The following is a 21,039-nucleotide window of genomic DNA, read 5'->3' as shown; positions in this document are numbered from 1 at the left end:
TTGCTACAATTTGCACAATTATTTTAAAATAGCTCAATTTTTGCATTTTTCCCCCTCAAAAATCACAGCAAAATTGTGGGAAAAACACAAGAAAAAAATCGTCCAGCCTCATTGTTTTTCTCTACAAGATTTTATGAATGGCGCTTATTGTTCTTACCTCACCCATCCATTTTCTAAGGAAGATGATTGGACTTGCCAGGTGTTCCTCGTGGAACTTTGACAAGCTTTGAGGCTTGTAGTTACTTGCATAAAGTTTCAGAGCTTCTTCTCTCTCTCTAGCCATCAGTTCTACTAAGAAATCCTGAAGACAGAAAGAGAGCATTGCCATCTGCAAATTAATCTTGTTTTGAACATATCATTCAGATAGTAGGCATGACGAAGACATTTGCATTAAAATAAAATTTGTAACTGCCAATGTTCATTGCTGTTATCATCAAAATATATTATAGTCTGCAAAATTAAGTATTTCAAGGCTTCAATTTATGTCATTAGTGCGGTGCAGAGTTCATTCTGAGCAGTGATGATGCTCATTAGTCTTACTACAGAGAAAGAAAAGTTTTATCCAAACTATTTATATACAGAAAGGCTAAATGTAACAGCTGCATGCTCCTAAAAAGATATCACAATATAAATTATATAAATGATTTATGGTGATATTTTTTCCTAATTTTCTAATTTACCATTTTTTATTTTGTGTGTAAATTAAAAAGAAAACCGAAATTTTGCAACTTTTGGATTTTTTTAAAATTTGTTATAATAAGAAATGTTATTGCAATTTTAACAAGATTTAACAGTGTACAATATATCAAAAGGCATTTGACACAAAATAACATAAGCCACGGAGTGGCTAGAAGAAATCGGCAAAGAAATAAAATGCCTGTATGACCGTAATATACATTCAATATTGAATTTTTTTTTAAGCTAAATGTACACAAAAAGACATAACTAAATACCGGTAATAACATGTACATGCACTCGCTTCTGAATAATGATTATATCCTGTACGGATGTAGTCATGGGAGTTGATCAAGGATTATTGTGGAGACCTAATGGCATATCGAATAAGAGATAGGTATAGTTGTCACAATTGTACCGTATTGTGAGGGATGTTCAACCAGACATCCCATTTGAATAGGAACTCACAATCAGAGTTTAAGGCACAGGAAATGTTATATTCATGCCAGCAGTTTGAGTTAATACCTAATTTTATTTATTTGATCGTGGGAGTAGCTGGCGTCACCCATTTTCTAATGATCTTGTATCTGGCCATAATAAGAGCATGAAGGACAATAATTTTGTGAAAGGTCGAGTATCTGTCTATATTTATGTTTAGGAGAGCCAAGGCGGGATCCAATATTATCGGAAGTCCATAAACCTGCAACAGAAATTTAACTTGTTTTCTACAAAATAGAAGCAACCTTGGGCACTCCCACCATATATGTAGATATGATCCAAAGTTCGGGCATCTCCAACACGTGTTAGGATTGGGAAGGATCGGAGCCAAGTGTGATGGGGTTAAATACCATCTGTATAATAGCTTTTTAGATGTTTCTTGAGGACTAATACACCTAGAAAATTTGGGTAGGAGAGAGTGACCTTTGTTCCATTGGTAGTCCGTGATCCCATAACCCAGGTCTAGTTCCCACTTAGTTTTATGGGAGTCAGGAGCCTTAGGGTTGGATCTAAGAAGATAGACATAACTCCAGGATATGTTTTTTCTGGTGTGCTTCGTGTGTACCAGCCAGTTGATAATTTCAGAGTTATTTTGGTCTAGGGGAGATTTGATAGATTGCAGTGTGTGACGGATCTGAAGGTATTTGTAGAATTCCTTGTCAGGGATATTAAAATTGTTGTGAAGTACATCAAACGGCACACAGGTACTGCCATCCCAAATATTGGTTATGAGATGGATTCCGTTAGAAATCTGGTTGGACAAATTCAAGACGGGGATATGGGCAATCAGGGTCGACAACTGGGATTTAAGTGGGTCAATCGCGCATAAATTATTATTTAGGATATATTGGTTCCAACATTGAAGTATGGCTCCGAGAGTTGAGTGAGAGTAGAAAATGATGGTTTTAAAAATATAGGCTGCTGTAAGGACCTGGCCAAGAGATATGCCTCCTAGTAATGATATCTCCATATCCACCCATAATTTAGATTGGTCATTCTCCCATAAACATTTAAGTTGATCTAGAAGGACTGCTCTGTAGTATTGAGTGATAGAAGGGCTGTCACGATTCGGCTTACGGGTTGTGGATCCGCTGTGTCAGCGAGGGATTGGCGTGGACCGTGCTAGTGGACCGGTTCTAAGAGGCTACTGGTTTTCACCAGAGCCCGCCGCAAAGCGGGATGGTCTTGCTGCGGCAGTAGCAACCAGGTCGTATCCACTAGCAACGGCTCAACCTCACTGACTGCTGAGAAGGCGTGGGACAGAAGGACAAGGCAGAGGCAAGGTCAGACGTAGCAGAAGGTCGGGGCAGGCGGCAAGGTTCGTAGTCAGGATGGATAGCAGAAGTTCAGGTACACAGGCTTTGGACACACTAAACGCTTTCACTGGCACAAGGCAACAAGATCCGGCAAGGGAGTGCATGGGAGGAGGTCAGATATAGCCAGGGAGCAGGTGGAAGCCAATTAAGCTAATTGGGCCAGGCACCAATCATTGGTGCACTGGCCCTTTAAGTCTCAGAGAGCTGGCGCGCGCGCGCCCTAGAGAGCGGAGCCGCGCGCGCCAGCACATGACAGCAGGGGACCGGGACGGGTAAGTGACCTGGGATGCGACTCGCGAGCGGGCGCGTCCCGCTGTGCGAATCGCATCCCCGACGGCCATGACAGTGCAGCGCTCCCGGTCAGCGGGACCGACCGGGGAGCTGCAGGGAGAAAGACGCCGTGAGCGCTCCGGGGAGGAGCGGGGACCCGGAGTGCTAGGTGTAACAGTACCCCCCCCTTAGGTCTCCCCTTTTTTTTGTCCGGTGACTGCCTCCCCTGGGATGAGGACACCGGGAAAGAATGGATGGTTTCCTCGATGGCAGGCAGTACAGCAGGAGTAGGAATGGGGAGGGAGGGCAGAGGGTGAAGCTTGGCACGGGGCAGGGAGACACAAGGACGGGAGCCATGAGGAGGCACAGAGGCTTGCCTGACGGGACTGGGAGGGGGGGAAAGGCACTTCCTGTGGCAGGCAGAGTCCCAGTACTTGATCTCCCCGGTGGTCCAATCAAGGGTGGGCGAATGAAGCCGGAGCCATGGCAGACCGAGGAGGACCTCAGAGGTACAGCCGGGGAGAACGAAGAGCTCAATCCTCTCGAGGTGGGGTCCAATAGACATGAGGAGGGGTTCTGTGCGGTAACGCACGGTGCAGTCCAATCTGGCTCCGTTGACCGCGGAAATGTAGAGCGGCTTGACGAGACGGGTCACCGGGATGCTGAATTTATTCACAAAGGACTCCAATATAAAATTTCCAGAGGCACCAGAGTCCAAGCAGGCCACGGCTGAGAGGGAGGAGTTGGCTGAAGAAGAGATCCGCATGGGCACCGTGAGACGTGGAGAAGCAGACTTAGAGCCAAGAGACGCCACACCCACGTGAGCTGGGTGCGTGCGTTACCCAGGCGTGGAGGACGGATAGGGCAATCCACCAAGAAATGCTCGGTACTGGCACAGTACAGACAGAGATTTTCTTCTCTACGGCGATTCCTTTCTTCCTGGGTCAGGCGAGACCGATCCACTTGCATGGCCTCCTCGGCGGGAGGCCCAGGCGTAGACTGCAAAGGATGTTGTGGGAGAGGTGCCCAGAGATCTAAGTCTTTTTCCTGGCGGAGCTCTTGGTGTCGCTCAGAAAAACGCATGTCAATGCGGGTAGCCAAATGGATGAGTTCTTGGAGGTTGGCAGGAATCTCTCGTGCGGCCAGCACATCCTTGATGCGACTGGATAGGCCTTTTTTAAAGGTCGCGCAGAGAGCCTCGTTATTCCATGATAACTCGGAAGCAAGAGTACGAAATTGGATGGCGTACTCGCCCACTGAAGAATTACCCTGGACCAGGTTCAACAGGGCAGTCTCGGCAGAAGAAGCTCGGGCTGGCTCCTCGAAGACACTCCGGAGTTCAGCGAAGAAGGCCTGGACTGTGGCTGTGGCAGGATCATTGCGGTCCCAGAGCAGTGTGGCCCAAGACAAGGCCTTTCCTGAAAGAAGGCTTACTACGAACGCCACCTTAGACCGTTCTGAAGGAAACAAGTCCGACAACATCTCCATATGCAGGGAACACTGAGACAAAAATCCACGGCAGAGTTTAGAGTCCCCATCAAATTTGTCCGGCAGGGACAAGCGGAGGTTAGGAGCGGCCACTCGCTGCGGAGGAGGTGCAGGAGCTGGCGGAGGAGATGGTTGCTGCTGTAGCAGAGGCAGAAGTTGCTGTAACATGGCGGTCAACTGCGACAGCTGCTGTCCTTGTTGGGCAATCTGCTGCGATTGCTGAGCGACCACCGTGGGAAGATCAGCGAGACTTGGCAGCGGCACCTCAGCGGGATCCATGGCCGGATCTACTGTCACGATTCGGCTTACGGGTTGTGGATCCGCTGTGTCAGCGAGGGATTGGCGTGGACCGTGCTAGTGGACCGGTTCTAAGAGGCTACTGGTTTTCACCAGAGCCCGCCGCAAAGCGGGATGGTCTTGCTGCGGCAGTAGCAACCAGGTCGTATCCACTAGCAACGGCTCAACCTCACTGACTGCTGAGAAGGCGTGGGACAGAAGGACAAGGCAGAGGCAAGGTCAGACGTAGCAGAAGGTCGGGGCAGGCGGCAAGGTTCGTAGTCAGGATGGATAGCAGAAGTTCAGGTACACAGGCTTTGGACACACTAAACGCTTTCACTGGCACAAGGCAACAAGATCCGGCAAGGGAGTGCATGGGAGGAGGTCAGATATAGCCAGGGAGCAGGTGGAAGCCAATTAAGCTAATTGGGCCAGGCACCAATCATTGGTGCACTGGCCCTTTAAGTCTCAGAGAGCTGGCGCGCGCACGCCCTAGAGAGCGGAGCCGCGCGCGCCAGCACATGACAGCAGGGGACCGGGACGGGTAAGTGACCTGGGATGCGACTCGCGAGCGGGCGCGTCCCGCTGTGCGAATCGCATCCCCGACGGCCATGACAGTGCAGCGCTCCCGGTCAGCGGGACCGACCGGGGAGCTGCAGGGAGAAAGACGCCGTGAGCGCTCCGGGGAGGAGCGGGGACCCGGAGCGCTAGGCGTAACAAGGGCATTCAATGCCTCCTTCTTTGACAGGTGGAAAAAAAAGTTCATTTGGATTCTAGGCTTTTTTTTTTGGGCCCAAATGAATTGCATAATGATGGACTGAATTTTCCGAAGGTATAAAATAGGGAGATGAATTGGAACATTGCGAAATGTATCCATGATTTTAGGCAATATCATCATCTTAATAGCCGCTACCTTCCCCAGCCATGAAATTCCCATTCTAGGGAGAGTAGTAATAGTGTTTGCAGATCTTTTAATAAGGTAGAGTAATTGGCCTCAGAGTTTATTGCAAGGGAACCTTAATTTAATTCCTGAATAAGATATTGAGCCCTCCACTCAAGGGAAGGAAAAACAGGATTTAATAATACTTATTGTTTTGGTGGAAAGGCCTAATCCAAGGATCTGGGATTTGTTAGTATTGATTTTATAATAAGAAACACTACCAAATGCCTGTAGATCTTCCACAATATTGGGCAAAGATTGTATTGGGTTTTTACATATGATGATCACATCATCCGCAAAAAGTCCAAAATGGTGATTATAATTCCCCATATCTATCCCCGAAATTAAGGGATTCGCTCTTATCTTTTCAGCCAAGGGTTCCATCGCCAGGGCAAAAATTAGCGGGGACAAAGGGCACCCCTGACGTGTCCCATTGGTTATCCTGAAGTGTGAGAAGAACCCTGATGTAAACACTGAAGCTGAAGGGTAGGAATAAAGAGCTAGTATTGCAGTCTTGATATTCTTAAAGGGGTACCCTGGTGGAAAACTTTTTTTTTTATTTAAATCAACTGGTGCCAGAAAGTTAAACATATTTGTAAATTACATCTATAAAAAAAATCTTAATCCTTCCAGTAATTATTAGTTGCTGAATACTACAAAGGAAATTCTTTTCTTTTTGGAACACAGTGCGCTCTGCTGACATCACGAGCACAGTGCTCTCTGCTGACATCTCTGTCCATTTTAGGAACTGTCTAGAGCAGCATATGGGGATTTTATTCCTACTCTGGACAGTTCTTAAAATGGATAGAGATGTCAGCAGAGAGCACTGTAGTCATGATGTCAGCAGAGAGCTCTTTGTTCCAAAAATAAAAACATTTCCTCTGTAGTATTCAGCAGCTAATAAGTACTGGAAGGATTAAGATTTTTTAACCCCCTTAAGGACACAGGGTTTTTCCGTTTTTGCACTTTCGTTTTTTTCTCCTTACTTAAAAAAAATCTTTCAATTTTGCACCTAAAAATCCATATGATGGCTTATTTTTTGCGACACCAATTCTACTTTGTAATGACATAAGTCATTTTACCCAAAAATCTACGGCGAAAAGGGAAAAAAAAATCATTGTGAGACAAAATTGAAAAAAAAACGCAATTTTGTAACTTTTGGGGGAAAATGACACCTTCTCTTTATTATGTAGGCCCATACAGTTAAAATGATACCCTACTTATATAGGTTTGATTTTGTATTACTTCTGGAAAAAATCATAACTAAATGCAGGAAAATTTATACGTTTAAAATTGTCATCTTCTGACCCCTATAACTTGTTTATTCTTCCGCATATGAGGGCTCATTTTTTGCGTCATGATCTGAAGTTTTTAGCGGTACCATTTTTGCATTGATAGGACTTATTGATCGCTTTTTAGTAATTTTTTCATGATATAAAAAGTGACCAAAAATGCACTATTTTGGACGTTGGAATTTTTTTGCGCGTACGCCATTGACCGTGCGGTTTAATTAACGATATATTTTTATAATTCGGACATTTCCGCACACGGCGATACCACATATGTTTTTATTTTTATTTACACAGGTTTTTTTTTTTAAATGGGAAAAGGGGGGTGATTCAAACTTTTATTAGGGAAGGTGTTAAATGATCTTTATTCACTTTTTTTTTTCAGTGTTATAGCTCCCATAAGGGGCTATAACACTGCACACACTGATCTTTTTCATTGATCAGTGGTTTCTCATAGGAAACCACTGATTGATGGTTCTGCCGCTTGACTGCTCATGCCTGGATCTCAGGCACTGAGCAGTCATTCAGCGATCGGACAGCATGGAGGAAGGTAGGGACCCTACGGCTGTCATGTAAGCTGTTTGGGAAGCCGCAATTTCGCTGCGGTGATCCTGAACAGCTCCCTGAGCTAACCGGCAATGTTTTACTTTCACTTTAGACGGGGCATTCAAAGTTGAGCTGAAGGGTTAATAGTGTGCAGCACCACGATCAGTGCTGTGCGCTATTAGCCACGAGTCCCGGCCGTTGTTAGAGGCTGGGCCCTACCCGCTATGACACGGGGCCAGGCCGTGGCCCCGCGTTATAGAACGGGAGCGGACTCATGACGTAGCGGTAAGTTATGGGTCCTTAAGAGGTTAATAGAAGTAATTTACAAATCTGTTTAACTTTCTGGCACCAGTTGATTTAAATAAAAAAAAATGGTTTCCACCGGATTAAGAGGTTAATAGAAGTAATTTACAAATCTGTTTAACTTTCTGGCACCAGTTGATTTAAATAAAAAAAAAAATGGTTTCCACCGGAATATCCCTTTAATCAGGCCGAATTTGAACAGGACAGAGGCCAATTTAGTTTTTATGCAGTGCACTTTACTGTAAAAATTAAATTTTATATATATATATATATATATATATATATATATATATTCTGTGGGTCAGTATGATTAAAATGATACCCATGTCAACACGCTTTACTATTATTGTACCAATTTAAAAAAATCTCAAACTTTTTAAAAAAAATTTGTATGTTTTAGGTCTCCGTATTATGACCCCTATAGCTTTCGCATTTTGTTGTATACGGGGCTGCTCCATGATCTGTAGTTTTTATTGGTACCACTTTTGCATATATCTGACTTTAGGATCACTTATTATTATATTTTTCTAGGATGTGATGTAACCAAAATGCAGCAATTTTTGTCTTTTTTATTTTCTTTATGATCATTAATGGGGTACTCCGGTGGAAAACTTTTTTTTTTTTTTTTTAAATCAACTAGTGCCAGAAAGTTAAACAGATTTGTAAATTACTTATACTAAAAAAAATCTTAATTCTTCCAGTACTCATTAGCTGCTGAATACTACAGAAGAAATTATTTTCTTTTAGGACAGTTCTTTAAATGGATAGAGGTGTCAGCAGAGAGCACTGTGCTCGTGATGTCAGCAGAGAGCACTGTGTTCCAAAAAGAAAAGAATTTCCTCTGTAGTATTCAGCAGCTAATAAGTACTGGAAGGATTAAGATTTTTTTTATAGAAGTAATTTACAAATCTGTTTAACTTTCTGGCACCAGTTGATTAAACAAATAAAAAAGTTTTCCATCGGAGTACCCCTTTAACATTATATTTTAATAGTTCGGACATTTACGCATGTGGCGATACCAGATATGTTAATTAATTAATTTATTTTACACTTTTTTTTTGTAAAAAGGGAAAAGGGTCAATTTTCATTTTTATTGGGGGAGGGGCTTATTCAAATTTTTTAAAGCTTTTTTTAAACTTTTTTTTTTCTAACTTTATTACACTTATACTGTATAGTCCCCATAGGAGACTATTTATAGCAATTGCTTGATTGCTAATACTGTTCTGCGCTATGCATTATTGGCTATCTACTGCTCTGGTCTGCTCCACTGGTGGGATGCAGGTGAGGAGACTTCTGCCCACCATCTTGGGTGATCGGATGCCCGCTGCAGTGCCGTGGGCGATCCGATCACCCAAAGTGCTGCACTGCCGCAGATGCCGTGATCAGTATTGATCACAACATCTGATGGGTTAATGGTGGACATCAGCACGATCGCTGATGTCCGCCATTACCAGCGGGTCCCTGGCTGCTGATAGCAGACGCGACCCTTCATGCATGATGCAAGCACCGATCTGGTGTATGTAAAGGATGTAAATGTACATCCTGGTGCGTTAAAGGGGTACTCCGGTGGAAAACTTTTTTTTTTTAAATCAACTGGTGCCAGAAAGTTAAACAGATTTGTAAATTACTTCTATTAAAAAATCTTAATCCTTCCAGTACTTATTAGCTGCTGAATACTACAGAGGAAATTATTTTCTTTTTGGAACACAGAGCTCTCTGCTGAATCATGAGCACAGTGCTCTCTGCTGACATCTCTGTCCATTTTAAGAACTGTCCAGATTAGGAGAAAATCTCCATAGCAAACATATGCTGCTCTAGACAGTTCCTAAAATGGACAGAGAAGAGAGAAGTCAGCAGATAGCACTGTGCTCGTGATGTAAGCAGAGAGCACTGTGTTCCAAAAAGAAAAGAAATATATACACTGCTCAAAAAAATAAAGGGAACACTAAGATAACACACCTATATCTGAATGAATGAACTAATCGTATGAAATACTTTCGTCTTTATATAGTTGAATGTGCTGACAAAAAAATCACACAAAAATGATCAATGGAAATCAAATTTATCAACCCATGGAGGTCTGGATATGGAGTCACACTCGAAATCAAAGTGGAAAACCACACTACAGGCTGATCCAACTTTGATGTAATGTCCTTAAAACAAGTCAAAATGAGGTCCAGTAGTGTGTGTGGCCTCCACGTGCCCATATGACCTCCCTACAATGCCTGGGCATGCTCCTGATGAGGTGGCGGATGGTCTTCTGAGGGATGTCCTCCCAGACCTAGACTAAAGCATCCGCCAACTCATGGACAGTGTGGTGCAATGTGGCATTGGTGGATGGAGCAAGACATGATGTCCCAGATGTGCTCAATCGGATTCAGTTCTGGGGTACGGGTGGGCCAGTCCATAGCATCAATGCCTTCCTCTTGCAGGAACTGCTGACACAGTCCAGCCACATGAGATCTAGCATTGTCTTGCATTAGGAGGAACCCAGGGCCAACCGTACCAGCATATGGTCTCACCTCATCTCAGTACCTAATGGCAGTCAGACTACCTCTGGCAAGCACATGGAGGGCTGTGCGGCCCCAAAGAAATGCCACCCCACACCATTACTGACCCACCGCCAAACCGGTCATGCTGGAGAATGTTGCAGGCAGCAGAACATTCTCCACGGCATCTCAAGACTCGTCACGTCTGTCACATGTGGTCAGTGTGAACCTGCTTTCATATGTGAAGAGCACAGGGCGCCAGTGGTGAATTTGCCAATCTTGGTGTTCTCTGGTAAATGCCAAACGTCCTGCACGGTGTTGGGCTGTAAGCACAACCCCAACCTGTTGATGTTGGGCCCTCATACTACCCTCATAGAGTCTGTTTCTGACCGTTTGAATGGACATATGCACATTTGTGGCCTGCTGGAGGTCATTTTGCAGGGCTCTGGCAGTACTCCTCCTGCTCCTCCTTGCACAAAGGCAGAGGTAGTGGTCCTGCTGCTGGGTTGTTGCCCTCCTAAGGCCTCCTCCACATCTCCTGATGTACTGGCCTGTCTCCTGGTGGCGCCTCCATGCTCTGGACATTACGCTGACAGACACAGCAAACCTTCCTGCCACAGCTCGCATTGATGTGCCATCCTGGATGAGCTTCACTACCTGGGTTGTAGACTCCGTCTCATGCAACCACAAGAGTGAAAGCACCACCAGCATTCAAAAGTAACCAAAACATCAGCCAGGAAGCATAGGAACTGAGAAGTGGTCTGTGGTCACCACCTGCAGAACCACTCCTTTATTGGGGGTGTCTTGCTAATTGCCTATAATTTCCACCTGTTGTCTGTTCCATTTGCACAACAGCATGTGAAATTGATTGTCAATCAGTGTTGCTTCCTGAGTGGACAGTGTGATTTCACAGAAGTGTGATTAACTTGGAGTTACATTGTCTTGTTTAAGTGTTCCCTTAATTTTTTTGAGCAGTGTATGTCTGTAAAGGCACATTATGTCCTGTTGTGTGCAGGCGCTGTTTTAGTCAGAAAAATACATTGGCCTGACTTAGTGTGGCTTCAGAGACATGCACTATGAAAGAGGCCTAAACCATGCCATGTTTAGACACAGCCAGTGAGAATGAGGAAAATTTCCTAATAACCTCCTCATCTATTGGCAGTGAGGAACCCTGGCAAAAGGTTTTTGAAATCCCAAGCTTGAAATCAACATTGGGAAAGGACTTAACCCTTTAGAAGTCAGGAAGTGTAAAGAACACTGGCGTACGGAGCTAGTGCCTTGTATTTTATGTAACATGTACTCTTTTAATATGTTTGAGGCAATAGAATTCAAATTGTACACAAAAATTGTATTAGTATTAAACTACTAGTGGTAATATTGTAATAAACCAGTAATAGTGTGCCCCCTCCTACAAAACAAACTGTCCTTCATGTAACTACTATAATACTGCTTGTCACGATGCCGGCTGGCAGGAGGTGGATCCTCTGTGCCAGAGAGGGATTGGCGTGGACCGTGCTAGTGGACCGGTTCTAAGTCACTACTGGTTTTCACCAGAGCCCGCCGCAAAGCGGGATGGTCTTGCTGCGGCGGTAGTGACCAGGTCGTATCCACTAGCAACGGCTCAACCTCTCTGACTGCTGAAGATAGGCGCGGTACAAGGGAGTAGACAGAAGCAAGGTCGGACGTAGCAGAAGGTCGGGGCAGGCAGCAAGGATCGTAGTCAGGGGCAACGGCAGGAGGTCTGGAACACAGGCTAGGAACACACAAGGAAACGCTTTCACTGGCACAATGGCAACAAGATCCGGCGAGGGAGTGCAGGGGAAGTGAGGTATACATAGGGAGTGCACAGGTGAACACACTAATTAGAACCACTTGCGCCAATCAGCGGCGCAGTGGCCCTTTAAATCGCAGAGACCCGGCGCGCGCGCGCCCTAGGGAGCGGAGCCGCGCGCGCCGGGACAGGACCGACGGAGAGCGAGTCAGGTACGGGAGCCGGGGTGCGCATCGCGAGCGGGCGCCACTCGCATCGCGAATCGCATCCCGGCTGGAGGCGGTATCGCAGCGCACCGGGTCAGTGGATCTGACCGGAGCGCTGCAGTAGCGAGAGTGTAGCGAGCGCTCCGGGGAGGAGCGGGGACCCGGAGCGCTCGGCGTAACAGCACCCCCCCCTTGGGTCTCCCCCTCTTCTTAGAGCCTGAGAACCTGAGGAGCAGACTTTTGTCTAGGATATTGTCCTCAGGTTCCCAGGATCTCTCTTCAGGACCACAACCCTCCCAATCGACCAAAAAAAAAGTTTTCCCTCTGACCTTCTTGGAGGCCAGTATCTCCTTTACGGAGAAGATGTCCGAGGAGCCGGAAACAGGAGTGGGAGAAACAAGTTTGGGAGAGAAACGGTTGATGATGAGTGGTTTAAGAAGAGAAACGTGAAAGGCATTAGGAATACGAAGAGAAGGAGGAAGAAGAAGTTTGTAAGAGACAGGATTAATCTGGCACAAAATTTTGAAAGGACCAAGATAGCGTGGTCCCAACTTGTAGCTAGGGACACGGAAGCGGACATATTTAGCGGAGAGCCATACCTTGTCTCCAGGAGAAAAAATGGGGGGAGCTCTTCTTTTCTTATCAGCAAACTTCTTCATGCGTGATGAAGCCTGTAAGAGAGAATTTTGGGTCTCTTTCCATATGGTGGAAAGATCACGAGATATTTCATCCACAGCGGGCAAACCAGAGGGCAAGGGAGTAGGGAGGGGGGGAAGAGGGTGACGGCCGTACACCACGAAAAATGGGGATTTGGAGGAAGATTCAGAGACTCTGAAGTTATACGAGAATTCGGCCCATGGTAGAAGATCTGCCCAGTCATCCTGGCGGGAGGAAACAAAATGCCGTAAATAATCACCCAGGACCTGGTTAATTCTTTCTACTTGCCCATTGGATTGAGGATGATAGGCAGAAGAAAAGTTTAATTTAATCTTGAGTTGTTTACAGAGAGCCCTCCAGAATTTTGACACGAATTGGACGCCTCTGTCCGAGACGATCTGCGTGGGCAACCCGTGAAGACGAAAAATGTGTACAAAAAATTGTTTTGCCAACTGAGGCGCTGAAGGAAGACCAGGAAGAGGGATGAAATGTGCCATCTTGGAGAATCGATCAACGACCACCCAAACAACAGTGTTGCCACGGGATGGGGGTAAGTCTGTAATAAAGTCCATACCAATCAGAGACCAAGGCTGTTCGGGGACAGGCAGAGGATGAAGAAGACCAGCGGGCTTCTGGCGAGGAGTCTTATCCCGGGCACAGACAGTGTAGGCTCGCACAAAATCCACAACATCCGTCTCCAGAGTCGGCCACCAATAGAAACGAGAGATGAGTTGCACGGATTTCTTGATGCCCGCATGACCTGCGAGATGGGAGGAGTGACCCCATTTGAGGATTCCGAGGCGTTGGCGTGGAGAGACGAAGGTCTTCCCTGGAGGAGTTTGCCTGATGGAGGCTGGAGAAGTGGAGATCAGGCAGTCAGGAGGAATGATGTGTTGCGGAGAGAGCTCTACTTCCGAGGCATCCGAGGAACGAGAGAGAGCATCGGCCCTAATGTTCTTATCGGCAGGCCGAAAGTGAATTTCAAAATTAAATCGGGCAAAGAACAGAGACCACCTGGCCTGGCGAGGATTCAGCCGTTGGGCAGACTGGAGATAGGAGAGGTTCTTGTGATCGGTGTAAATAATAACTGGAAATCTTGATCCCTCCAGCAGATGCCTCCATTCCTCAAGTGCTAATTTAATGGCTAGTAGCTCTCGATCCCCGATGGAGTAGTTCCTCTCCGCCGGAGATAAGGTCCTAGAAAAAAAACCACAAGTAACAGCATGCCCGGAAGAATTTTTTTGTAGAAGGACTGCTCCAGCTCCTACTGAGGAGGCATCAACCTCCAATAGGAAGGGTTTAGATGGGTCAGGTCTGGAGAGCACGGGAGCCGAAGAAAAGGCAGACTTGAGCTGTTTAAAGGTGTCTTCCGCTTGAGGAGGCCATGACTTAGGATTGGCATTCTTTTTGGTTAAAGCCACGATAGGAGCCACAATGGTAGAAAAATGTGGAATAAATTGTCTGTAATAATTGGCGAACCCCAAAAAACGTTGGATAGCACGGAGTCCGGAGGGGCGTGGCCAATCTAAGACGGCAGAGAGTTTGTCTGGATCCATTTGTAGTCCCTGGCCAGAGACCAAGTATCCTAGGAAAGGAAGAGATTGACATTCAAACAGACATTTCTCCATTTTGGCATAAAGTTGATTGTCACGAAGTCTCTGAAGAACCATGCGGACATGCTGGCGGTGTTCTTCTAGGTTGGCAGAAAAAATCAGGATATCGTCCAGATACACAACAACACAGGAATATAAGAGATCACGAAAAATTTCATTAACAAAGTCTTGGAAGACGGCAGGGGCGTTGCACAGGCCAAAGGGCATGACCAGATACTCAAAGTGTCCATCTCTAGTGTTAAATGCCGTTTTCCATTCATCCCCCTCTCTGATGCGGATGAGATTATAAGCACCTCTTAAGTCCAGTTTGGTAAAGATGTGGGCACCTTGGAGGCGATCAAAGAGTTCAGAGATGAGAGGTAGGGGGTAGCGGTTCTTTACCGTGATTTTATTAAGACCGCGGTAGTCAATGCAAGGACGTAGGGAGCCATCTTTTTTGGACACAAAGAAAAATCCGGCTCCGGCAGGAGAGGAGGATTTGCGGATAAACCCCTTTTTTAAATTTTCCTGGATGTACTCAGACATGGCAAGAGTCTCTGGGGCAGAGAGAGGATAAATTCTGCCCCAGGGTGGAGTAGTGCCCGGGAGGAGGTCAATAGGACAGTCATAAGGCCTGTGAGGAGGTAGAGTCTCAGCTTGTTTTTTGCAAAAAACATCCGCAAAGTCCATATAGGCCATAGGGAGACCGGTTACAGGGAGAACCACAGGGTCACGGCAAGGAGAACTGGGAACCGGTTTAAGGCAGTCCTTGAAACAAGAGGAACCCCAACTCTTGATCTCCCCAGTGGACCAATCCAGGGTTGGGGAATGGTGTTGAAGCCAGGGTAGTCCGAGGAGAATTTCGGAAGTGCAATTGGGGAGGACCAAAAACTCAATTTTCTCGTGATGAGGTCCGATGCACATTAGGAGGGGCTCCGTGCGGAAACGTATGGTACAGTCCAATCTTTCATTGTTAACACAATTGATGTAGAGGGGTCTGGCGAGACTGGTCACCGGGATGTTGAACCTGTTGATGAGAGAGGCCAAAATAAAATTTCCTGCAGATCCGGAATCCAAGAAGGCCATAGTAGAGAAGGAGAAGGTAGAGGCAGATATCCGCACAGGCACAGTAAGACGTGGAGAAGCAGAGTTGACATCAAGGACTGTCTCACCTTTGTGCGGAGTCAGCGTACGTCTTTCCAGGCGGGGAGGACGAATAGGACAATCCTTCAGGAAGTGTTCGGTACCGGCACAGTACAGGCAGAGATTCTCCATGCGGCGTCGTGTCCTCTCTTGAGGTGTCAGGCGAGACCGGTCGACCTGCATAGCCTCCACGGCGGGAGGCACAGGAACGGATTGCAGGGGACCAGAGGAGAGAGGAGCCGGGGAGAAAAAACGCCTTGTGCGAACAAAGTCCATATCCTGGCGGAGCTCCTGAGGCCTTTCGGAAAAACGCATGTCAATGCGAGTGGCTAGACGAATGAGTTCATGTAGGTTAGCAGGGATTTCTCGTGCGGCCAGAACATCTTTAATGTTGCTGGATAGGCCTTTTTTAAAGGTCGCGCAGAGGGCCTCATTATTCCAGGATAGTTCAGAAGCAAGAGTACGGAATTGTACGGCGTACTCGCCAACGGAAGAATTACCCTGGACCAGGTTCAACAGGGCAGTCTCAGCAGAAGAGGCTCGGGCAGGTTCCTCAAAGACACTTCGAATTTCCAAGAAGAAGGAGTGTACAGAGGCAGTGACGGGGTCATTGCGGTCCCAGAGCGGTGTGGCCCATGACAGAGCTTTTCCAGACAGAAGGCTGACTACGAAAGCCACCTTAGACCTTTCAGTAGGAAACTGGTCCGACATCATCTCCAAGTGCAGGGAACATTGAGAAAGAAAGCCACGGCAAAATTTAGAGTCCCCATCAAATTTATCCGGCAAGGATAGTCGTAGGCCTGAAGCGGCCACTCGCTGCGGAGGAGGTGCAGGAGCTGGCGGAGGAGATGATTGCTGAAGCTGTGGTAGTAGCTGCTGTAGCATCACGGTCAGTTGAGACAGCTGGTGGCCTTGTTGCGCTATCTGTTGTGACTGCTGGGCGACCACCGTGGTGAGGTCGGCGACAACTGGCAGAGGGACTTCAGCGGGATCCATGGCCGGATCTACTGTCACGATGCCGGCTGGCAGGAGGTGGATCCTCTGTGCCAGAGAGGGATTGGCGTGGACCGTGCTAGTGGACCGGTTCTAAGTCACTACTGGTTTTCACCAGAGCCCGCCGGAAAGCGGGATGGTCTTGCTGCGGCGGTAGTGACCAGGTCGTATCCACTAGCAACGGCTCAACCTCTCTGACTGCTGAAGATAGGCGCGGTACAAGGGAGTAGACAGAAGCAAGGTCGGACGTAGCAGAAGGTCGGGGCAGGCAGCAAGGATCGAAGTCAGGGGCAACGGCAGGAGGTCTGGAACACAGACTAGGAACACACAAGGAAACGCTTTCACTGGCACAATGGCAACAAGATCCGGCGAGGGAGTGCAGGGGAAGTGAGGAATACATAGGGAGTGCACAGGTGAACACACTAATTAGAACCACTTGCGCCAATCAGCGGCGCAGTGGCCCTTTAAATCGCAGAGACCCGGCGCGCGCGCGCCCTAGGGAGCGGGGCCGCGCGCGCCGGGACAGGACCGACGGAGAGCGAGTCAGGTACGGGAGCCGGGGTGCGCATCGCGAGCGGGCACCACCCGCATCGCGAATCGCATCCCGGCTGGAGGCGGTATCGCAGCGCACCGGGTCAGTGGATCTGACCGGAGCGCTGCAGTAGCGAGAGTGTAGCGAGCGCTCCGGGGAGGAGCGGGGACCCGGAGCGCTCGGCGTAACACTGCTCCTATGTACAAGAATATAACTACTATAATGCTACTCCTATATTCAAGAATATACCTACTATAATACTGCTTCCTATACAAGAATACAGGTGGTGACCCAGTACAGAATCACATGTTCTTCTGTACTCTTGCCCATCCTGTGTGGCAGATGCTGCTTCAATGTCCGTCTTGGGCCCACTCTCCTCAGAACTCTCTATAACTATACACTATATAATGTACTCTTACATAAGGGTTAATGTATTGTATTTTCTGTGCACTTGTTGCCTTAAATCTCTTGTTGCTAAGGACCTTGTTGTTAAGGAGAGTATGCAGTGGTGAACATGTGACTTATCCAGCCAATGGCTTCTCTCTAAATTCCTCCCATAAATTTTTTTAATTTATTCTTTAAATAATTTTATACAATGATGACAATAAAATTTCTAACAGTATATCAGCTTATCAACTTAGCTAACCCATATTCCCACCCCTATTGCCCATCAGGTAAGAGAAAAAAATTTTTCTTAATTATCCCAAAGTACCCAAGACTTATTGACTTATTGAAATCTTTGGCTTTTTTTCTTCGATTCCCTACGCCTCCATTTTTCAAACAATTTATTATTATTATTACTATTTTTATAACTGTTTATTTATTTGGTTTTCAAAAGTAAAACAACATTTACATTTTCAAAATCAACAAAAGAAAAGGACTGTGGTACAAAGGGAAATTAGAAAGAAAGCTAATATTCCCAGGCACGTCTTTACCAATTAAAAAGATAATACGTCAAATAGGAGCACAAGTAACATAACAGGTATCAATAGCTATTTTTGACATAAGTACATACAATTTAAATTTATTAGCCATATTAATCCAAGCCGCAACATATGGGGTCATTGGGTTGTACCAGTTCCTTAGTATCATTAGTCCTGACACCCTGGTACTTAAGGACCCAGGGTGTACCTGTACGCCCGTGGGAACTCCGCTCCCCACCACTCGCCGCCAGCAGGCACCCTGAGACCCCCCCCCCCATACCTGCGATTAGTGGCGATTCCGGGTCAACTGGGTCTCCGGTGACCCGGTAACACAAAAAAAAGGGTGATAGGGGGCGTCCGAGATGCCATCTATCGCACTTTACCAGCAGGAGTGAGGTGGCATGGGTGCCACCTCACGATTGGATGATTGATCGGTTCAGACGACCGATCAATCACAGAGCCTGCTGGGAGGTGATCGGGCGGCGATCGGGCAAGTCGGGGGTCCCTTACCTGTCCATCGGGGCCTGCAGGGGTCCCTGGCATAGACGTGGAGGGTGCTTGGAGTCGGCGGCATCAGCAGAGGTCCCCAGGCGGCATCAGCGGCGTCCCCAGTGGCGGCGGCAGGATACAGCAGGAGGTGAGTTGTTCGCCTCCTGCTGTTGCTAAGCAACAACTCCCAGCATGCACAGCCAAAAGGCATGCTGGGAGTTGTAGTTTTGCAACAGCTGGTGGCAACACTACATCTCTCAGCATGCCCTTTGGCTGTTTGTGCATGCTGGGGCTTGTAGTTATGCAACAGCTGGAGGCACTTTTTTTTCTATGGGCATGATGGGAGTTGTAGTTTTGCAAGAGCTGTTGCATAACTACAGCTCCCAGTATGCCCTTCGGCTGTCAATGCATGTTGAGAGTTGTAGTTTTGCAACAGCTGAGGGCACACTGGTTGCGAAACACAGTTTGTTACCTATCTCAGTGTTTCGCAACCAGTGTGCCTCCAGGTATACAGGGTACATTCACAGGGCCGGGGGCTTACAGTGAGTTTCCCACTGCAAGTTTGAGCTGTGGCAAATTTTCCTCCGCAGCTCAAACTCTCAGCGGGAAACTCGCTGTAAACCCCTGCCATGTGAATGTACTCTAAAGACACTACACTACACCTACACAAAATAAAAAGTAAAACACTACATATACATATACCCCTACACAGTTACCCCCCCCCCCCCCCAATAAAAAAAAAAGTCTCGTATGGCACTGTGTCCAAAACGGAGCCTCCAGCTGTTGAAAGTCAACAACTCCCAGTATTGCTGGACAGCCACTGACTGTCAAGGCATGTTGGGAGTTTTGCAACAGCTGGAAACTCTGTTTGGGAAACACTGCCATAGGGTATTTTAGTGGCAGATGCAAATACCCAATTTAGGCCTCAAATGCGCATGGTGCTCTCTCGCTTTGGAGTCCTAGCATATTTCAAGGCAACAGTGCCACATATGGGGTATTTCTGTACTCATTAGAAACTGTGTTAACAATTTGGGGGGCTTTTTCTCCTTTTATCCCTTATGAAAAGGTAAAGTTGAGGTCTACACCAGCATGTTAGTGTAAATGCTCACATGCTGGTGTTGCCCCATACTTTTAATTTTCACAAGGGGTAAAAGGAAAAAAAGACCCCCATAATATGTAACGCAATTTCTCCTGAGTACGTAAATACACCATATGTGGATGCACAACATGGCTCATCATGTACATTTGAGGTCTAAATTGGTGATTTGCACAGAAGTGGCGGATTTTACAGTGGCTCTGACATAAACGCAAAACAATAAATACCCACATGTGACCCCATTTTGGAAACTACACCCCTCACAGAATGTAACAAGGGGTATAGTGAGCCTTACCCTACAGATGTTTGACGAATTTTCGTTAAATTTGGATGTGAAAATGAAAAAAAAAACAATTTTTCACTAAAGTGCTGGTGTTACCCTACATTTTTCATTTTCACAAGGGAAAATAGGAAAGAAAGCCCCCCAAATTTGTAGCCCCAGTTCTTCTGAGTATGGAAATACCCCATGTGTGGATGTAAAGTGCTATGTAGGTGAACTACAATGCTCAGAAAGAAGGCGCTCCATTGGACTTTTGGAGAGAATGTGTCAGGCCAGGTGTGTTTACAAAGCCCCAATAGTGCCAGAACAGTGGACCCCCCCACAAGTGACCCCATTTTGAAAGCTACACCCCTCGCAGAATTTAATAAGGGGTGCAGTGAGCATTTACACCCCACTGGTGTCTGACAGATTTTTGGAACAGTGGTCCGTGAAAATGAAAAATTAAATTTTTCATATGCACAGCCCACTGTTCCAAAGATCTGTCAAATGCCAGTGGGGTGTAAATGCTCACTGCACCCCTTATTAAATTCTGTGAGGGGTGTAGTTTCCAAAATGGGGTCAAATGTGTGGGGGGGTCCACTGCTATGGCACCACAGGGGGGCTTTGTAAACGCACATGGCCCCCAACTTTCTATTTCAACCAAATTCTCTCTCCAAAAGCTTAATTGTGCTCCTTCTCTTCTGAGCATTGTAGTTTGCCTGCAGAGCACTTTACATCCACATATGGGGTATTTCTTTACTGAGAAGAAAAGTTGTTAAAAATGTTGGGAGGCTTTTTCTCCTATTACCCCATGTGAAAATGAAAAATTTGAGGTAACACCAGCACTTTAGTGAAAAAAATAAAATTTTTCATTTTCATGTCCAACTTTTGTGGAAATTTGTCAAACACCTGAGGGGTTTAAAGGCTCACTGTACCCCCTGGTACGTGCCTTGAGCGGTGTAGCTTCCAAAATAGTATGCCATGTGTTTGTTTGTTTTTTTTGCTGTTCTGGCACCATAGGGGCTTCCTAAATGTGACATGCCCCCCAAAAACCATTCGCTCCTTCCCTTCTGAGCCCTCCAGTGCACCCACAGACCACTTTATATCCACATATTAGGTATTTTCTTACTCGAGAGAAATTGGGTTACAAATTTTAGGGTGATTTCTCTCCTTTTACCTCTTGTAAAAATTCAAAAACTGGGTCTACAAGAACATGCGAGTGTAAAAAATGAAGATTTTGAATTTTCTCCTTCACTTTGCTGCTATTCCTGTGAAACACCTAAAGGGT

The 21,039-nt window shown here is 46.5% G+C and overlaps 1 protein-coding gene across 5 annotated transcripts in view; it reads right to left on the bottom strand.

The window, feature by feature from the left end:
* The window catches only part of LOC130355880 (uncharacterized), a 501,680-nt gene that overhangs the window by 295,026 nt on the left and 185,615 nt on the right, over nt 1-21,039 (bottom strand). For all 5 annotated transcript variants that reach the window (XM_056556685.1, XM_056556690.1, XM_056556686.1 and 2 more), the window contains exon 11: nt 158-301. In XM_056556685.1, the coding sequence (XP_056412660.1) occupies nt 158-301 (144 nt within the window). The remainder of the gene's footprint in view (nt 1-157; nt 302-21,039) is intronic.

This window comes from Hyla sarda, chromosome 2, assembly GCF_029499605.1.
Source record: "Hyla sarda isolate aHylSar1 chromosome 2, aHylSar1.hap1, whole genome shotgun sequence".
Taxonomy (NCBI): Eukaryota; Metazoa; Chordata; class Amphibia; order Anura; family Hylidae; genus Hyla; species Hyla sarda.
This window is presented reverse-complemented; position numbering and strand designations above follow the sequence as displayed.